Genomic DNA, 19,152 nt, shown 5'->3' with positions numbered 1-19,152 from the left:
CTCAGAGGCGAGAATTGCGATCAAAGCACGAGTCTGTATCAAAACGGGTAAAGCTTGGAGCTCGCGTAGTTTGGGCCGTCACTTACGTGATCGTCGATACGCGCACCCAACCGCAGCCAATTTGTGTGGAATATCTCTTGCATTTGCTATTGCTTGCTTTGTGCAGACTTGGTCGGCGCTATCGGTGGGTACTCGGTTTGGTCTCCATCTCTGGGCCGCTGACAGGCCCAACGGTGACACATCTCACGAACTGCAATGGTGCCGTACTCACTCGGCCACTTGATCGTTGCCGCTCTAGGCGTCTGGTCCCAGGTTCCGACGTTATCTTGATCTAAGCAATTTGTGTCCTCAGCCAGAGGCGCAGTGGTCACAATACTAAAAAAGTTTCTCTAATTGACATTAGCGATACAGCGCATGGCCTTTTCCCTGCCGTTAGCATTGTCATATTACACCCGAAAAACCTGCCACTCCTTCTGCTATTGACTCCCTTCTTCTTTTCTGGTACGGCACCGAGTCTCCTTGGACTACTTGTGGTCACATGTTGTGGTGCCGCACACGGCCACTTCCTCGGCCTGGAGTACTGGAAAGTCCCGGGCTGCGTCCCGGGAGACCGTCCTGCAAATATGAATCCTCCGTGTACGTGAAGCCCTTGAACGGGTCATTGCCTGTGAGGCTGCTGCCGTACGCGGCACCGTTGGCGGGTCGTCGTCCCATGGCCATCGCCATGCCGCGCACGTGGTTGTCGGGGCTGACCACGGGCATGTCCGTGAACTCGCGATCGAACTGGGACGTGTCAAGCGCGCCCGAGAACGTAGGGCGCCATGGGGGCGGCAGCTGTCCCGTTGCCAGTGCGTCCCATTTAATCTCTGCGAAGAACGGGTGGTTCTTGATCTCGCCTGCGTCGGTAGGGCCGGTCCCCAGACGCTGTGTCGGGTCTCGCTCCAGCAGCTTCTTCAGCAAATCCTTGGCGTTCGGAGACAAGTACTTGGGAAAGCTCAGGTCGCCCTTGCGGATCTTCTCGAAAAGACGGTCGCGGTCGCGGCAGTAGAAGGGAGGCAGTCCTGTGAGCATCTCGTACAGCAGTGCGCCTAGCGACCACCAGTCCACAGCTCGGCCGTGTCCGGAGCGGTTCAAAATCTCTGGCGCCAGGTACTCGGGCGTTCCGCAGAACGAGTTGGCGCCCGAGAAGTCGTCCTGAATACCCTCCTTGGAGAGTCCAAAGTCCGTCAGGCGGATGTGCCCATTCTCATCCAGCAGCACATTCTCTGGCTTCAAATCGCGGTAGATCACATCCAAGTTGTGCACGTATTCGATCGCCAACGTGATCTCCGCGGCGTAGAAGCGCGCCCGGTGCTCCGGGAACCGCTGCACCTTGCCCAGGTGGAAGAACAGCTCTCCCCCTGCGCAGTAGTCGAGCACGAAGTACAATTTCTCTGACGTCTGGAACGCGTAGTTCAGCCCAACAATGAACGGGTGACGCACGTAGCCGAGCACGTGCCGCTCCGTGCGCGTGTGCTCCACCTGATTGCGCTTGATAATGTTCTCCTTGCGCAGCACCTTCATGGCGTAGATGAGTCCCGTATCGCGCTTGCGCACCAGCAGCACCTTGCCAAAGCTGCCCTTGCCAATGACCTTGATCATGACAAAGTCCTCGAGCGTCACCTTCTCGCTGCGTTTCTTCTTCTCCTGTAGCTGCTGGTTGTGCTGCATCTGCGTCTCCTCCAGCAGCGTCTGCTGGTCCAGTCCCGCTCCAGACATGTCGGTGTTGTAGTCAAACTGGAACATCTACAAAGAAGAAAAGGAAAATTCTCCACCATCAGCACGTCGCTCACTGTCTGCAATTCTCGCAAAAGCTTCTGCAACTCACGTCGTCGTCGCGCAGCTCGCGCGGGTCGTCGTCTGTGGTGGAGTCGAACATCTCGTCCATGTCGAGGTCCCCCACCACGTTGGCGGCGCGTCCGCCCATAGCAGGTCCCTGCATCCCCGGGGGCGGCACGTTGGCGTCAGCGCTCACAAAGTCCACGAACACGTGCGACTGATAGATGGGCGGGTGCTGCAGCAGCTGCATCATCCACATGCTCAGGTCCACGCGCGCCTTCTCCAGCGAGTCCGGGAAGCGCATGTCGAACGTGTGCGGCGGACAGGCCGGCACCGCCTGGCCGAAGATCATGGCGAGCTGCTGGCCGAGCCGCTGGAAGGCCTCGAAGGGCCGGTAAACCGTCCAGGGACCTCCGCCGCCCTGCTGCACCGTGCCGAGGAAGACCTGTAGGGACCAGAGAGCGGTGAGAAACGCCGCGCATACATCACAGGGCATGCGCAGGCCTAGCATACCACGCAGTCAGCCTGCCCGCCGTCGCGCGCCACGCCGAAGCCCGTGATCAACACGCTCAGCGTCGCCATCGGGTCGGGATATTGAGTAGTGGCGACTGACTGGCTGCGCTGCCGGCGCGTCTGATTTCGCGGCTCACTCGGGCTCAGTATGGAGGTCGAGAAGCCGCGGCGATTGGCAGAAAAGAGAGCACTAGAGCCAGAATTGTAATTTCGCAGCTGTTTCCCGCCTCGCAGCGAATTGACGACTGCCACCTGCCACGTACTTGACGTGAGACTGACCCCGCAGACGACGGCAACGTTCTCGTCTGCTGCCCGATATAGCGGAGAGCTCTCGAGAGTGGCGCCACACCTACGGGAGAAGCCGCACGCGCGTCCATGCAGCGACCGCAGCTCTCCGAGGCGAATAATCCACGCTTCACTTTCATCATCAAACACGCTCCTGCGATTGGGGGCGGGCTGCACTGCAAGCCGCAGTAATGGCTCACTCGGTTGGGTCGTCGTGCAGTTGCACTCGCAGAGACCAGCCAAGCTGCTACGCAGGTTGCTGCAACAGGCATTGCAAAAGGTATGGCCATTCACTCGTCTCATCGCCCCACATTACGTCTCGCTCCGCTAGTCGTTCTTCTTGTCCGCCTTGGCCGCTTTGATTGGTTTGTCGTTCTCGTCCACGAGCTCCCAGATGTCGCTAGAGCGACGCCGCGGCTTGGGCTTCGGGATCGGGTTGCGCGTGCAGTACATGGCAAGAACGCCCGCGGCGACTAGTCCCAGTCCCCCCGCGAGCAGCCAGGTCGCCACCGGCGGTCTGCGGCGCTCTTGCTTGGCCTTGCGCTCCAGCAGCGCCGCCGTCGGCTGGATGGACAACCGCATCACCCGCTTCCTTTTGTGTCCTCTCGACGGCTCCTTCTCACTCAGCTCCCACGCCGCAACCACCGAAAAGCGCTCTGTCACCAGATGCCACAGCAAATTAAGTCCACCAAACCCACACACTCCTCCGCTATAAATGACAGCAAAACTCACTCTCGGCGTCCAGCAGCAGCTGCACCTCGTAGCTCAGCGGCGTCTCGTCACCGTCCTTCCTGGTTCCTGTTCCCGTCTTGGCCGGGAAGCCGCTGCTCGGGTCCTTCTTGGCACGCAGCACCAACTCCACGTAGTAATCCGTCGTCTGTTTCCCAGCGCCCGCTTCCTGCTCGCTGAAGCCTGAGAGCGCATATCCTCGAGCGTATCCGTGGCGCTGCAGCTCCTGGAAGGCGCGTCTGGCCATGTCAATGTGCAGTGCGAACTGCGGGTCTTGGTCCTCGATCTCCTGCAGCTCCTGGCGCTGCCATTGCACCGTCTCCTCTGCGTCTGTGGGCTGCAGCTTCTGCTGCTTTTCGGCGCGTTCCCGAGCCAGCTCTTCGAACTCTGCGGCCGTGAGCTCCCGTGTGGAGCCGTCCGCGAGCGTCACCGTCACGGGCTGATCCGCGTCCAGCTGCAGCTTGAGGTCGGCGGCGTCCGAAGCTGAGACGACGGCACACACGAGCAGCAGAGCCGCCAGCAGCACGAGTCGCGGGGTCATATTGAATAATGGACAACACCACGCACACACCACATTGACCATCACTCTCCTCGTCACTGATTGGCCAAAATCAGCTTGAAGTAAATCAGCCAGCTCACTTGCGATCTTTCCATCAAGTGCGCACTCAAGAGTGCGGAATCGATTGTTGCGCTTGCACATACTGAAGCGCAGTCAAGATGGCGGAGGTGGAGACTCCGCGCGTGCGGCTCGTGGTGGCTGGCGCCTCAGGCCTCGGCGAGGGGCAGGCGACGGCCTTCGACCCGTGTACGTGGCTCTGCACCTGCTCTGGCAATGCTAACCTGCTAACGCGTATGTGCAGACTGCCAGGCGCAATGCGGCGACGTGGTGCTGCGCACGGCCGCGCAGGCCAAGACGACGACCCCCACATGGGCGCAGAACTTCACTTTTGGCGTCAAGAAGCCACTGGGCGACGCCGTCACCTTCAAGGTCTTCGGGCTCAACGAGCGCGGCCGGGACATCCTACTTGGCAGCGCTTCGCTGGCGATCGAGACGCTCACGCCCGACACGCAGACGACGCACAACTTGACGCTGGAGGACGCTGGAGCACAGAGCTGCGGACAGCTAACGGTGCAGGCCACGTACGAGCCCACGTTCATGGCTCCGCCACGCAAAGAGGGCGGTGGAACGCCCAAGAAGCAGCTGGCCGATCCAGTGCCCCCTAAATCAGGGAATACACCGCCTGATATAGGTGAAGACAAGCCTTCTGCAGAGGATGTCACTGGAGCTGCACCTGCTGCTGCATCACCTGTAGAAGCGGAGGTGCAGCAGCCGACACAGCCACCGAATTGCTATGTGGTGACGGTGCTGGAGGCCTTGGGGCTGCTTGCCTGTGATGGAACGGGTATTGAGGCGACGAGCGACCCGTATGTACGGATTTCCTGTACGAAGAACCAGTCACAGAGAACGAAAACGCAGCAGCAGACGCTGCATCCGTCGTGGAGACAGAGGTTTTACTTTTCCATTGTGCCTGGAGAAAAACAGCTTCTGGAGTTGAACGTTGAGGACAGTGATTTGCTAACGAGCGACTTCATGGGGAGATGCGTGATTGATTTGGATGAATTTACCAAGCGGTTCCTAGGAGAGAAGCAGACGTTCTGGCTGGCGTTGGAGCAGCAGCCTGAAGCGAAGGATAAGGACGCCCCGAGCGACTTGAGTCCACAACGCAAAATGAACTACGGAAATGGCAAGATCTGTCTCGCTATCGAGATGCAGTATTTGGACCGGGACATCAGCACTTTGGAGCAAGGAGAAATCGATAATGTCACGGAGGTGCCGAGTGGCCGAGGGTTGCGTGGGCCAGGAAGCTCAGACGCAGCGGTGGATGACGGTGGGAATGACGGTAACCACGCTGACGATCCAAACGAAGAGACTAATGACGGCGGTGACGACAATGATGCCGACGCTAAGCGAGAGGAGGCTGAAGCGCAGCGGAAACAAAAGGAAGAAGAGCGCCAGAAAATGCTGGCGGAGCTGTCGAACGTGCAGTTTCTATCAGGTGACTACCAAATCCGGGTGCGAATAATTGAAGTGCGCGACTTGCAGCCGATGGATGCCAACGGTCTTTGCGACCCAGTGGTTTCGGTGGAGTGCCTTGGACAGCGCCAACACACCGTAGTTAAACAGAAACAGCTCTCGTGTGTGTTTGATGAGTACCTGTACTTCAACTTCAGGAAGCTCGATAAAGATACTGTCCAGCAGGGGAGCATCAAAATTTCGGTGTTCGACGCCGATGGACCTGGGTCGTCGGCGAATCGGTCAGCTATCTCTCGTTCGTTTGATGATCTCGTTGGATTCTTCTCCGTCGATATTCCATACGTGTATTTCCAGCCAGACCATGAATTGAAGCGAAAGTGGGTGGCTCTGGTCGGCAGTGGAACAACCAACAGCGACAATATCCAAGGCTACGTTCTGTACGTTCTTGTTTCCCCATCTTACTGACCAAATACGTTTCTGACAGATGATATTGTTATGCTAAATCGTTTGCAGGCTCTCCCTTGTCGTATTGGGGCCTGGAGATAAAATGAAGCTGTATGACCCTGCGGAAGACAGAGACCCTGATGAGCATCTGGTGAAGACAAAGGCAGACATTAACTCAATGGTTCTGGTCCCACCCCGAGTCTCTCAAAAGCTAAGCTTTCTGGTGGTTACGATTTATCGTGCTGATGAACTTCCCGATATGGACTACAGCATGATGATGCACGGAGGTATCGATGGGTATGTGCGAGCGTACTTCGCTGGCCAGGATGTGCTGGAGACGAAGAAGATTACTGTGAAGGGAAGCGAAAATCTCACGGTGATATTCAACCAGGAGCTTTGGTTCCCAGTACTGCTGCCCACCATGAGCGATAACATCTTCCTTTCGATGTGGGACTGGGATATGACTACGGCGGATCAGCTCGTAGCCAATATTCTGAGACCATTTTCGTTCAAGCAGGTGCAGCGCTATCCCAATCAGTTTAAGCACATGTGGTCAAACTTGTATGGCCCTCCAGTGGGATATGATACCGATTCCAGTGTCCTACAGCTGATGCAAAATCATCCCGCACATGCCAGCACGTATCGTGGGCGTCTCCTGATGTCACTGCGCGTGGAAGACGGTCTACAGTCTGTGAATGACGAAGCACACGTGCGAAACCTACTCAATGCGTCAATATCTCCGAGAATGAAGAGGTACACGTTGCGCACGGCGCTGTTTTACGGGACGGAAATTCCTGTTTTTACGAGCAAAACGAACTGGAACCGAAACACTCGGATGTCTCTGAAGATTTCTATCGGTCGTCACAGCGTCGAATCTTCGCGTGCGGATAACGTATCTGGTATCTGCCACTTCAACCAGTATATTGATATTGTTGACGTCGAGCTGCCAGAGGACCTTAACCAAGTCCCCGACGTATTTGTTCACCTTGTGCGCCAGACAATGAACGAATCGCGGTGTATTTGCTTTGCTCGCTTTAACGCGAAAGATCTTTTTTGCCAAGATTCAGAAGCACTTAAGACCATCGCACCACCTCATTGGGTTGTGCTCAATGAAGACAAAGTATTGGATGAACTCGAGGACCACGACTTTACGGGAAACGTGCTGATGAATTTGCGCCTTGAGGATGCTGATCAAAAGAGGCGGAAGGAGGAAGAAGTTGCGCAGCAGTGGCGGCAGTATGCGAGCACGACGGTTCAATACATGAAATACGTGCTCTTCATCCATGTCTTTCAAGGAAAATGCCTGCCGTCTGCCGACTTTGACGGTCTGTTGGACCCATATGTGAAGGTGGTTTGCGTTGGATCTGAGGGTCAAGTCAGCACTCGAATGTCAACTCGAGACCCTTGTTACTATGAGACGGTGATACTCGACGTTGAACTACCCCAGAATGAGCTGTTCCTGCCCAAGGTATCGCTACAAGTTTTTGACTGGGATCGCTACGATGCGGATGACTACATCGGTGGGATGAAGTTCAGCTTGGCGGACTTTCCGCAGATGTCATCGTCGGAGTATTCCAAGATTCGGGCGAGCGGCGAATACTCGGCACCCCGTCCAAAATGGTACCCCATTTGCTATGAAAAGGCCGGTGACACACAGGGCGAACTGCTGCTGTCGTTCGACCTCATCAAGAAAGACACGCCGGGCGTGATTGTGGAGCCTCCAGAGTCGATCCGCCCACCTGCAGAAGAGGCTTTCGTGGAGATCATGTGCCTGGGATGCCGAGGGCTTCAACCAACGGGTTTTATGCCTATTAACACGCCGTTCGCAAAGTTTGAGATTGGCGAAATTACCAAGACAAACCAACCGAAGTTCACAAACCCGTCCTCCAAACCGAGCAGTCGCAATCCTAACTTCTTGCAACGAATTGTCGTCCCGGTGAAGTTGCCGATTGATTCGCTTTTCGCGCCGAGGCTCAACGTCACGGTGTATGACCAGCTTCTTGGTGGCTTTTATAAGCCGGTGATTGGTGTCTGTTCCGTTGACCTAAGTCGAAAGATGCCGCTGTCGAACGGAGAGCCGAATCCTCTTTACATTGAGGAGTCTAGCAAGAGCGTCACCCGCGGGAGTAACCCATACGTCGACTACGGCGACGATCTATCGACATTCCCGGGCACTGTACCCTCTGGTGTCTTAAACGCTCGGTCTCCGAATGCATCTGGAGAGAAGTCGGCAGCCAACAAGCCAAACAAGATCGGCGTTGTGGGAATATGCTCGTCTGGTAGTTTCGGCGTTTATGACGATGACGAAGACGAACTCCCGCATTATATGAACCAGCGGCAAATAATTGAAGGGGAGCTGGAAGATACGCTGAAGTCTCCATTCGAGACATACACTCTTTTCCGAGGCTACTCATCACGAGATCACTGCGATTCGAGTGAGCAGTCATCGGACACTTACCGATCGGTCGGGAAGTTTAAGGGCATTGTCCGCGTTCTGAAGTCGCGCGATGAGCCACCCCTGTTTGATTTGGAGCAGTTCCTAAACCCGCAGCCGTATCTTGTCCGCGTGTATGTACTGGACGCCCTGAACCTGCATCCGAAAGATGCAAACAACAGATGCGATCCCTATCTGCGAGTGAGTTTGGGAGACGGCCGACGTCGCGAACAACTGTTCAATGATCGGGATAACTATCAGGCCGAGACGCTGACACCGAAGTTCCACAAGATGTACGAGTTCAAGGCGGATCTTCCTGGTGCGTCTGAGCTGAAATTAGAAGTGCTGGATTACGACTTCTTTGCGATTCCGACGCTTCCGACTGGACTAAGCAAGGCTTTGAGTACTGCGGTGGGGACTACGGTGGATGGCGATGACTTCGTTGGTGCCACGCTCATCGACTTGGAAGATCGCTGGTTTGATGCGAAGTGGCAGGAGCTTGGTCTGACTTCCGAGCGTCCTGAGCGCCGCAAGCCGCTGGAGGTTCGTCCGCTATTTGCACCTTCCAGCACTCTTCCTCAAGGAAACCTCCGAATGTGGGTTGATATCCTCACTGGTGCAGAAATGAACGTAGTGAGACCGCTGGATATCTCTTTACCGCCTCCGCAGATGTTCGAAGTCCGCGTCATCGTCTACAAGGCGAAGAATGTAACCGCAGGAGATTTCACAGACTTGAGCGACCTGTTTGTGAAGTGTTGGCTTCAGAACCGCGACGACAAGTCCCAAAGCACGGATACGCATTGGCGAGCGAGGCACGGACGTGCATCGTTCAACTGGCGCATGAAGTTTGACGTGGAGCTGCCGCTGGACCCAGAAAAAGAAGCGGACCGGGGCTACCTTCACTTCCAGATGTGGGACCGCGACGTTGTCTATGACGACTGTCTGGCAGATGCTGTGGTGGATCTGACGCCTTTCCTCAAGACAGCATTCAAGTCTAAACAGGCAGTAAACGTGTTTGCCAACCCCAAGCCTGTTCGCATTCGCGGCACCGAGAGTATGCCGTATGAAGGTGCTTCGAGGCGCTCTGGGTATTCTGCTGTAGAAGACGCGACCTCTGCAGCTCGTTTGAGGTCACCTCATTCTGGTGAGGTGGTAATCTCTATTGACGAAGAAGGGAGAGACAATGACAGGAAACCTTTGCTGTCTGGAGAAGATGCTGATATTGACGGCGAGGCCGAGACGGAGACGGAGGACGTTGACGCTGACATGGAGAACGCCGAGTCGCTCGTCAAGTCCTTCATGCACCGTCTAGGCATGGGAGACGACCCGGAAGAGGCTAGCTGGCTTACCATGACGACCCGGGACTCTCACACTGGCGATCGTGTGCGCGCTGGCGAGCTACTGATTTCAGTAGAAATCTTGCCCAAGCATCTAGCGGGAGTCCGATCTGCAGGTTTGGGGCGTGGGGAGCCAAACAATTTCCCTTTCTTGCCGGAGCCCGCCGACCGCCTCCACCTCTCAGCCATGTGGAACCCCTGCTACGTGTTGGAGGCACTAATGGGGCCCAAGTACTACCGCGCCTTCGCTTCCTTCTTCCTCTGCACCGTGTTCGTGATACTCGTGCTGTTCGCCGGACCGCTGATCAACGTGCTGCTGACGCTCTTTGAGCTGATACCAGAGCCGTTCGGGCTCATACTCTTTTTCCTAGCCCTGGCAGCGCTTATGGGCACGATTGTCTATCTGCTCTACCGTTGCCGCCGAGCAATTATTCGTGTTTCCGGCGGAGGGGCAGACTTCAAACCGTCTACCCGATCCAAGCGCAAGGCTCGTCGGGCGCTGCGCTGAATTCGCCATCAGAAGGTCCGTGTTGTATCTGTCTAACGAAGTGGTCTGTGTAGATGGCAGTGTTGAGTCTGAAGGGTGGCTTTCTGGAGACCTTACACACCCATATTGCAGCTAGGAAACAACTGCAAATGCAAGAGATATCCTACACAAATTGACTGTTTCGATACATGGAGACTCACATTTTAGAGCAGCAGGCTGCGAGGTACTGTAGTCTCCTAGTCTTGTACTTTCGTGCGACCATGCCGTCCAGCTTCCAGGTGCCATTCCCCACTTTGCTGGTTTCGACGTCAAATCAGTCGACGAGCGTGGCGTTCAACGATCTTGGGGAGCAACTTCGTGTCATTACGTTCGTACTCAAGAGCAATACGTATAAAGCGGTTCCAGTATAGCACCTGTGCATTGTTGTCCCAGTCCGTTCCAGCGAAGTGGTTTTATCGTATGCGCCACGAATACCAGCGACCCTTTTCCAGCCGAGTCGAGATATTGTCTCGACTTTTCTGGCTGCCTGTCACGAGGGGCTCCAGCATCGAGCGAGTATTCACGCAGGTTCCCACACTTGGGAATCGCAACCAGGAACGATCGGCGCTCACTTTCTGATAGCACCAGTAAGACGCAATTGACACAATACTTTTGACCTACCTATCGTCCCTCCCGACCCCGAAGAAGCTTACACACGGCAATTGATAGCTCCGACGTTGTCGTAGCACCAAGCGATGCCCCGCTAAATAAGTCTTTATGAAGCTGGTAGAAGCTACGCCCAGCACAATGTGGTTCTCACTCGGACTGTCTCGGGCCAATATGGCGACCGGCGATTCCACCTTGGGCGAGTCTTGCGGCGCCATGAATGAACACGACCGGAAATTTGTGCTGTGGTTGTTGAGTTGCTAGCCTCCATGCGAGTTGCGAAATGACGTAGAACAGTGCATGTGTGGTGAACCACTGCTTTACTAAAAGGCTTCTACAGGAATAACATAAACATCAAATAGAAGGTCGGAATCACTGCTTTACTTGCGGTTGACGAGGGGCTATAGCTCGTAATCAGCTGTAGAATGGCGCGCGAGTTCTACTACCGTGGGGATACGTTTGATGATACCCGTCATTGGTAGAAGAACGAGGCGTTGCGTCCTGCCATTCGTACTCCTTGCTCATCAGTGTGAAGAGACTTTTGTACAGGTTGGCGGCGTTGCTGTCCCAGTACGTCCCTGCGAGATGGTTACTGTCGACTCGGTACACGTACCAGCGTCCCTTTACAAAGCGCCTCGATCCGTGAGGCTGCTCGTCGTCCGTGTCTCGGTTGAAACCATCGATCGAGATGTGAGACGCACAGCGTGCCAACGCAGCGTCTTTCAACGACGAAGAGGACGACGTCGCCAGGAGAGAAGGTGCTGGCGGGGTCGAGTCATTGCTGTGGATCTCCTTCTCCATCTCCTGCGGCGTTGGGAACCACGGACGCAACATGGAGCGGATGTTCACCACGCCGTCGTTGTGCTCCCAGCTGCCAGGTTCGAAGCCGTCGAAGATCATCGGGAGACTTCTCGCGCGACGTCGGATGAGCCACTTGAGGCCGTACATGGTCGGCATCTTGGACACGTCGAGCTTCTTCAACTTGAACCACAGGTAGCACAGGACTAGCACACTGGCAAATGCGCGCACACTGCGGCTTTTCCCCAGCGCTGGCCACCATTTCGGGAATCTCCCCCAGCGTAGCAGACCCAGCACCGCTATCGCCACACCCTCACCGACTGGAACGTGGACAGTCTTGGGCGACGTGGTTATGCTGAGCAAATGCAGTTTGTCCATGTGCTGCAGCTGGGCGTTGAGCGAGATGCGGCGTTCCGGCAACGTGCCATGGACCACCAAATCACATGACGAGTTCACGGGTCCGTCGGCCGCCAGCATCTCCTTGAGCGAGTACCTTCCCCAGTGACCCATGTGAAGATTCAACCCGTTCTTGAGCACTGGGAACTTGGCGTACAGCTTGACCCAGAAGCCCAACACAATCCCCAGCAAGTGCACGGGCCCTCCATGGACTACTTTGCCGTTCTCCATGCCGATCATGTGAGTCAACGTGGAGCCCGTCAACGGCCCAGCGATACACGTGATGCTCGCCACCCACTTGTGCGAGCTGCCGACGCCGAAGAAGTCTGCAGTCAGCATCTGGAACAGCTCGATGGCCGTCGTGGACCCGAAGCTGTGGCCCAGCAAGTGCACAGGGTTGTCTTCGCTCCACTTGGAGTGCAGAGCCTTGTGGTACGTCTCTCCATGACGATCATGACCTGGTGAGCACACAAATCGTGAGTTTTCAATGCAAACTTCGCGTTTGTCAAGGCCACAGACCTGCGTCCTGGGAATGCTGCCCCCCGTAGTCCACGCGGCCGCCTACGAGTTGGTAGAAGACTTCACAGGCTCTGTCATGGTCCGACGACACGCCCCCCACGTCCACTACCAGGTGGTTGGGGTTGATGCGCTGCAGCTCCCGCTCGGGCCAGTAGGGGACCCAGTGGCCCCACAGTGGACGTTGCCTGCCAAAGCCGAAGGCGCCTGCGAGCAGAAAAGGAGGTCAACACGAACCTCAATAAGGATTGCAGGTTACTGAAGGGCCTACCGTGTATGAGGACAACGGGGAACTTGGTGCAGGAGCTCATGAGGGCGGGCGAGCAGTGCACGGCTGTCACGGCGTGATCTGTAGTGACAGTCGAGAACGATTCGCGCCCCTTCAACGTCGGAAGTCGGACGAATGTAGCCATTTATGGGATGGCTACATTGGTTGTGCGAATTAAATCGCGCGGACTTTTGCGTCTCAAATGCGAACTATATAATACGCATACAAGAAGAACGACTGCAACTGTTCTCTGAGAAGAGAATTCACAAAGTAGGTCCTCTGGTTTTTATAAAGCACCACGCTGATAATTTGACGAGCGTGTACTGAGAGCGAGCGCCTTTGATAGAGTGGAGTAAACTATGCAGATTCATCGAGCTTTTGACACGTTCGAAGCTCTGTGTGTGAAGGACGCGTACTTTGATGCAGTCTATATTCTGCCTGATATACTCATTAGAGTTGCTTTCACACCAGTAGCATTTGGCTGCTGCCAGAAGCCTCTGCACAGTTTTATCTTGTTCTTGGTCATTTGGCTCGTGTAAATCATGTCAAACATGTCCAGCAAGCTGGAGCTCAAATATGAAGCTACATTGGCGTGCAGATCAAGTTGTCACTGTGGAAGATGATAAAGAGACTCCCGTCGGAGAGGCTCCTCAGTAAGTTTGCGATATACTGCAACCTACTTCGAAATTGTCAACAAGAATACGGCGTTAGTTCGAACTCTGCACTGCCAATCGACAAGCAATGTCCGCTTTGACTCGAAAATGGTGTGTTCGACCTGCATGAACGCTCTTCACGTGAATAGGCTGCTCGCTGTCGCTGTGCAGCAAATACCATTATGTTCTCGTAAATCGATGAGGGAGGGAATACATATATTTCCATAAACAAGCCAGTTCTCAATCCCTCGGTTTACTGTCTCCTACGTCCATCGAAGTCAATTATCCACGTCGTTTCAGTATGTCTGGGCTTTTGCAAGCAGGCCTTCTTCGCGTCATACTTCCGTCATCAATGACGCCCCGCAGCGTTGATGCAAATACGCCCGGACACAATGTATTACTCGTCTTCACGCCGTCTGGTCGACACTCCATGCGCGTTGTCGGCTCTGATCTCTTGCCATCGCCACCGCCGGCTGCTGCTACAACGAGTCAAGCCGTGCGTTGGACATCCCTCGATATCCGTCGTCCTCGTCTTTGGCCGTCATTTCCGCCAATCGTCAGCTGCGACATCGAATATCCACCAATGCCTGTCATCGCACTTAGTGCGTCGTGACTCCTTGCCACTCTCTGCATTATCATGTTCACTCCCTTCTTCTCTACCAAGCGCCAGTCGAAGACTTGCTCTCCTGTAGTTGCTGCCAATGGACACGCCCGTGCACCAGATCAACGAGTCGAGCCTCCTGCTGGGCAACGCCACGGGCGACGCGCTGGTGCTGGGGCTGCCGCTCAACTGGGTGGAGACGCACCGCGCATCCAGCCTGCTCCTGGCGCTGGGCTGCTGCGTCGTGGCCTCGCTGCTGAGCGTGTACAACATCGTGCAGCACCTGGCGCACTACTCGCGACCGCAGCTGCAGCGGTATATCGTGCGCATCCTCGTGGTGGTGCCAGTCTACGCGCTGGGCTCGCTGCTCTCGCTCTCGTTCGTGAACCAGGCGCTGTACTTCGACTCGATCCGCGACTGCTACGAGGCCTTCGTGGTCTACAGCTTCCTGGCGCTCGTGCTCAGCTTCGCAGGCGGTGAGTCCGTCTGCGTGCTCAAGATGCAGAGCGAGCCCGACATCCGCCACCCGTGGCCGCTTAGCCGCTGCCTGGACCCGCTCGGACGCGACGGCCGCCTGCTGCGCCTGTGCAAGCGCGCCACGATCCAGTTCGTGTTCGTCAAGCCCATCTTCGCGGCGCTGTCGCTGCTCATGCTGGCCTGTGGCAAGTACCACACGCTGGCCTACCAGCTCATCCTCGTGGTGGTCTACAACGTGTCGTACTCGCTGGCGCTCTACGGCCTCTGGATCTTCTACCTCGCCACGAGACACATCCTGCAGCCCTTCAACCCCGTGCTCAAGTTCTTCGCCGTCAAGAGCGTCGTCTTCCTCACCTTCTGGCAGAGCAGCCTGCTGGACTTCATCCCGGGCATCACCAACGAGCAAACCTTCGCCTGGAAGGACCTGATCCTGTGCGTCGAGATGGTGCCCTTCGCCTTCGTGCACCTGCTGGCCTTCAACTCGAACCAGTTCAAGAAGAACCTGGACCGACTGCCCGACTCGGAGGTGCTCAAGAACATGAAGGAGGTGCTCAGTCTCTCGGACATCCTGGCCGACGCCTACCACAACTTCATGCCGTCCTACCGCGACTACATGCTGCAGCGCGGCGGCGAGTCGACTGGCCGAGCGCGTCGCAAAAACGACACGACCGGGGGATTTGGCGACACGTCGTCGTCGGAAGGCAGCCCGACGCCCATGGCCCACTCCAACCCGCGGGTGCCGCGCTTCGTGATCGACGACGAAGACGACGACGAGATGGAGGACATCGACCTCGAGTCGAACGTCAGCACCACAACCAGTTCAGCGGAATTCCCGGCTTCCTCTACGCACGACAAGTTGCCCGAACTCAAGCTGCCGGCCAAGAAATACGAAGAAACAGTCGTTGAAGCGGACGTCGCCATGGCCAACCCGCAGGACGACGACCACGCCAAGACTGCCGACGCCGCCCTCGAGGAAGGTAACGCCGCGGCTGCTGACCAGCGGCCAACGGTGGACGAAGCTCCGTCTCGCCAACGATCCAACAGCTCCCCCAGCGCTGCCAGTGCCCATGAACGCACGCGGCGCGAAGAGGACAGTGCTACTCTATAGACCGCTAGCTAATACTTGTAATAACCTATCGTATCTTCAAATGCAACCCGAAAACGTTGCGTAACCTCACTGTTCCAATGGCAGAGCTCTGGCAAGCCTCGGAGTGGCCAAGCTATAACGAGAGAGCAAGGAGAAGCGGTTTATCTGGGACGGCTCCGTCGAATTCGCTGGTGTTCGCAACCTCCATCGGGTCCGACAATGCAAGCACACATTCCTGCATCAGCCAACAATGGCGAGCTCCACCACATCCATGGCATTCCCATTCCTGCGTCGTCCCTCCAGCAACACCAATAAAGCATTACGATCGTCCATCGGATTGGCGACGAGCATGACGTCCACCGCCACGAAAGCTCCCGTCGTGTTGATCCACGGCGTCTTCGGGTACGGGAGAGCTCGTCCGCTTTGGAATTCGTGGTCACCTTACTGGCCGGAGGAAGCTCTACGCGAGATGAACAGCAACCACCTCATGGTTGACGTCGGGGCACTGTCGTCTGACCATGACCGGGCCTGTGAAGCCTTTTACCAACTGTACGGTGGCCGAGTTGACTACGGGGAGCAACACAGTCGTGACGCAAGACACGACCGCTTCGGCGCAACGTTCGAGACTCCACTGCATCCGACATGGAGTGCGTCCAGCCCCCTACACTTGGTAGGTCACAGCTTCGGGGGCACCACCGCACTTGAGCTGTACCAATTGATTTGTGCAGACTTCTTCGGCGTGGGCAGTGACTATCGGTGGGTGGTCAGTCTGGTCTCCATCGCTGGGCCGCTGACAGGCTCAACCGTGACGCATCTTTTCGGGCTGCACGAACTGCACATGGTGCCGTATTCGCTCGGCCACTTCATCGGCGCCGTTCTAGGCGTCTGGTTCAAACTGCACACCGACTGGCCTGTGCTGCGCCAAGTGTTCGACTTCAAAATGCCGCAGTGGAAGGGTGTGAGTACATTCCGAGAGCTCTTGTCGCCCCACGGCCGCATCAACGGTTCCACCGACCTCGCAGTGTTCAACATCTTGCCTCGTGAGAGAATGAAGCGCAACGCGCGGCTGGTTCACATGGACAAGATCTTCCTAATCTCGGTTGCTACATCCAGTCACGTCAAGATGCCGCTCGCTGAGGTCGCTTTGAGTGCACTATCAGCTATCTTGGCGATTGCTGCTGTAGTCGGTATCTCCAGCGGGCAAATTGTGTTGGCCACTTTGTCGATGCTTGCCTGGGTTGCATCTCTTCCGATTTTACGGACATGTATCCGGACTCTCGACTACGCCTCCATCCCTTCACTATATGCGCTTTTGTTGATCATGCGCCGCCACGTTCGCACACTGCACACGATCTTCGACGGCTTTGATCGCGAACAGTGGGGAGAAAACGACGGAGCTGTGAACCTGCACTCCATGCTGCAACCCTGGGCGTCAGTGATCGACACGAAGATTTCCCGAGTATCTGCTGAAAGTGACACAGAATCCACTGCATCGACTGCTTCATCACTGTCCACAGCAGCTGAACTTGCATCCACTGAAGTCACAGCATTGTATGAAGAAGACTTGGACTACGATATCGACCCCACCATTGCTGCCAATTTCTCCAAGCTGCGTCGTGGAAACTGGTACGTGCATCGCGTCGAGAAGAACCACATGGCTGGGACGCACTTCGACAGCGATTCACCCGCACTGTTCCAACGGCTCTTTCGAGTCATGGTCAATCGCTTCGAGTCCAAAAGAGACCTGCAGGCTCCAACGTCCACCTTGTCACCTTGATCCAAAGAATTTGTCATGACTCGGGAAGCACTACGAGAATCTCGATGGTCGAAATGAATTCGGCTCGACAGGATTAAAAATGAAGTCCAACCCGCCGTCTTGGTTAAGCTGTCTATTTGTCGTTCGCAACTTTATCCCGAGTGCCAAACTCACTAAAAACCATACATCTGTTCCTCCGAATTGTGTTTGGCCTCCCCTCTGTTGTTGAAATTGCTTGCATGTATTCGCCTCGCTGTGTTCCTCTTACCATGAGCCGTGGTGGTCGACGGTAGCGTGGTTGAAGTCGACCTCTCCAGAAAGTTTCAGGTCCAGTTATCCAATATCCAGTTATCCAATGAATCGCAATCTCGAATAACACTTATTCAAGGCCGCCGCCCAAATTGCCAATGTCCGAACAGTCACTCGAGTTCCGAATTAACTGGTGCATGTACGTCATCCCAACGATAGGACGGATACCGGCGGTCCGATCGCGCGTCTTGCACGCCATCTCATTCTCGCTTTTGCCACCACGCGCACTCGTCCCTTCAAGATCCTCACCTCCTCTTCTTCCAGCAGCATGGGCAGCGACATCCTGAAGGTCCACGTTGCCAACCCCGTCGTGGAGCTCGACGGCGACGAGATGACGCGCATCATCTGGAAGGACATCCGTGAGAAGCTCATCCTGCCCTTCGTGGACCTCCAGATCGAGTACTACGACCTCGGACTCGAGCACCGCGACGCCACCAACGACGAGGTGACGCTCGACGCTGCGCGTGCCATCAAGAAGCACAATGTGGGCATCAAGTGCGCCACCATCACACCCGACGAGGCGCGCGTCAAGGAGTTCGGACTCAAGAAGATGTGGCTCAGCCCCAACGGCACGCTGCGCAACGAGCTCGGCGGCACGGTCTTCCGCGAGCCCATCGTGTGCAAGAACATCCCCAAGCTCGTGCCCGGCTGGAAGGAGCCGATCATCATCGGCCGCCACGCCTTCGGCGACCAGTACAAGGCCATCGACTTCGTGGCCAACGAACCCGGCACCTTCCAGCTCTCCTTCACGCCGGCGCGCAGCGGCGCCGAGCCGGAGGAGTATCACGTGTACGACTTTAAGGGCTTGGGCGGCGGCGTGGGCATGGGCATGTACAACACGGCCGAGTCCATCACGGGCTTTGCCAAGTCGTGCTTCGAGTACGCGCTCGAGCGCAAGATGCCACTATACATGAGCACCAAGAACACGATCCTCAAGCGCTACGACGGCCGCTTCAAGGACATTTTCCAGGATATGTACGAGAAGTCGTACGAGGCCCAGTTCAAGGCGGCCGGCATCTGGTACGAGCACCGCCTCATCGACGACATGGTGGCGCAGTGCCTCAAGTCCAAGGGCGGCTTTGTCTGGGCGTGCAAGAACTACGACGGCGACGTGCAGTCGGACATTTTGGCGCAGGGCTTCGGCTCGCTGGGCCTGATGACCAGCGTGCTGCTCACGCCGGACGGCAAGACCATGGAGGCCGAGGCCGCGCACGGCACGGTCACCCGCCACTACCGCGTGCACCAGAAGGGTGGCGAGACGAGCACCAATTCGATCGCAAGCATCTTCGCGTGGACGCGTGGGCTGCTGCACCGCGCCAAACTGGACAGCAACAGCCAGCTCAAGCTCTTCTGCGAGGAGCTCGAGGCCTGCATCGTGGAGAGCGTCGAGGCCGGCCAGATGACAAAGGACCTGGCGCTGCTCGTCCATGGCTCGGACATGAAGCGCGAGCACTACCTCGACACGTTCCAGTTCATCGACCAAATCGCCCAGAACCTGCGCTCGCGCCTCGCGGCTAGCCCGCACTTCCAAGTGTAGATAAGATAAAATGCAGGCTCCAAGTTC

The 19,152-nt window shown here is 56.3% G+C and overlaps 7 protein-coding genes across 7 annotated transcripts; 4 read left to right on the top strand and 3 right to left on the bottom strand.

The window, feature by feature from the left end:
- Positions 1–534: 534 nt before the first annotated feature.
- Positions 535–2,400, bottom strand: KRP23_93 (RAC family serine/threonine-protein kinase-like protein; the record flags this gene model as incomplete). Its single annotated transcript, XM_067894760.1, has 3 exons — positions 535–1,785; positions 1,868–2,263; positions 2,332–2,400. 3 exons carry the CDS (start codon positions 2,398–2,400, stop codon positions 535–537), a joined length of 1,716 nt encoding a protein of 571 aa, XP_067750648.1.
- A 543-nt stretch (positions 2,401–2,943) lies between these two features.
- Positions 2,944–3,886, bottom strand: KRP23_92 (uncharacterized protein; the record flags this gene model as incomplete). Its single annotated transcript, XM_067894649.1, has 2 exons — positions 2,944–3,272; positions 3,349–3,886. 2 exons carry the CDS (start codon positions 3,884–3,886, stop codon positions 2,944–2,946), a joined length of 867 nt encoding a protein of 288 aa, XP_067750647.1.
- A 176-nt stretch (positions 3,887–4,062) lies between these two features.
- KRP23_91 (Dysferlin) lies at positions 4,063–10,103 on the top strand (the record flags this gene model as incomplete). Its single annotated transcript, XM_067894536.1, has 3 exons — positions 4,063–4,150; positions 4,206–5,817; positions 5,894–10,103. 3 exons carry the CDS (start codon positions 4,063–4,065, stop codon positions 10,101–10,103), a joined length of 5,910 nt encoding a protein of 1,969 aa, XP_067750646.1.
- A 1,038-nt stretch (positions 10,104–11,141) lies between these two features.
- On the bottom strand, positions 11,142–13,790 carry KRP23_90 (Lipase 2; the record flags this gene model as incomplete). Its single annotated transcript, XM_067894424.1, has 4 exons — positions 11,142–12,379; positions 12,441–12,644; positions 12,709–12,786; positions 13,760–13,790. 4 exons carry the CDS (start codon positions 13,788–13,790, stop codon positions 11,142–11,144), a joined length of 1,551 nt encoding a protein of 516 aa, XP_067750645.1.
- A 269-nt stretch (positions 13,791–14,059) lies between these two features.
- KRP23_89 (Transmembrane protein 184B) lies at positions 14,060–15,544 on the top strand (the record flags this gene model as incomplete). The annotated part of the gene is made up of 1 exon (XM_067894313.1): positions 14,060–15,544. The coding sequence occupies one exon, from the start codon at positions 14,060–14,062 to the stop codon at positions 15,542–15,544; it is 1,485 nt and encodes a 494-aa protein (XP_067750644.1).
- A 328-nt stretch (positions 15,545–15,872) lies between these two features.
- On the top strand, positions 15,873–17,300 carry KRP23_88 (Lipase 2; the record flags this gene model as incomplete). The annotated part of the gene is made up of 1 exon (XM_067894196.1): positions 15,873–17,300. The coding sequence occupies one exon, from the start codon at positions 15,873–15,875 to the stop codon at positions 17,298–17,300; it is 1,428 nt and encodes a 475-aa protein (XP_067750643.1).
- Positions 17,301–17,856: 556 nt separating this feature from the next.
- On the top strand, positions 17,857–19,125 carry KRP23_87 (Isocitrate dehydrogenase [NADP]; the record flags this gene model as incomplete). Its single annotated transcript, XM_067894082.1, has 1 exon — positions 17,857–19,125. One exon carries the CDS (start codon positions 17,857–17,859, stop codon positions 19,123–19,125), a length of 1,269 nt encoding a protein of 422 aa, XP_067750642.1.
- Positions 19,126–19,152: the final 27 nt, after the last annotated feature.

This window comes from Phytophthora ramorum, assembly GCF_020800215.1.
Source record: "Phytophthora ramorum isolate Pr-102 chromosome Unknown Phyram_PR-102_s0001, whole genome shotgun sequence".
Classification (NCBI taxonomy): Eukaryota; Oomycota; class Peronosporomycetes; order Peronosporales; family Peronosporaceae; genus Phytophthora; species Phytophthora ramorum.
Note: the sequence above shows the minus strand (reverse complement) of the source record. Positions and strands in the feature narration are given on the sequence as shown.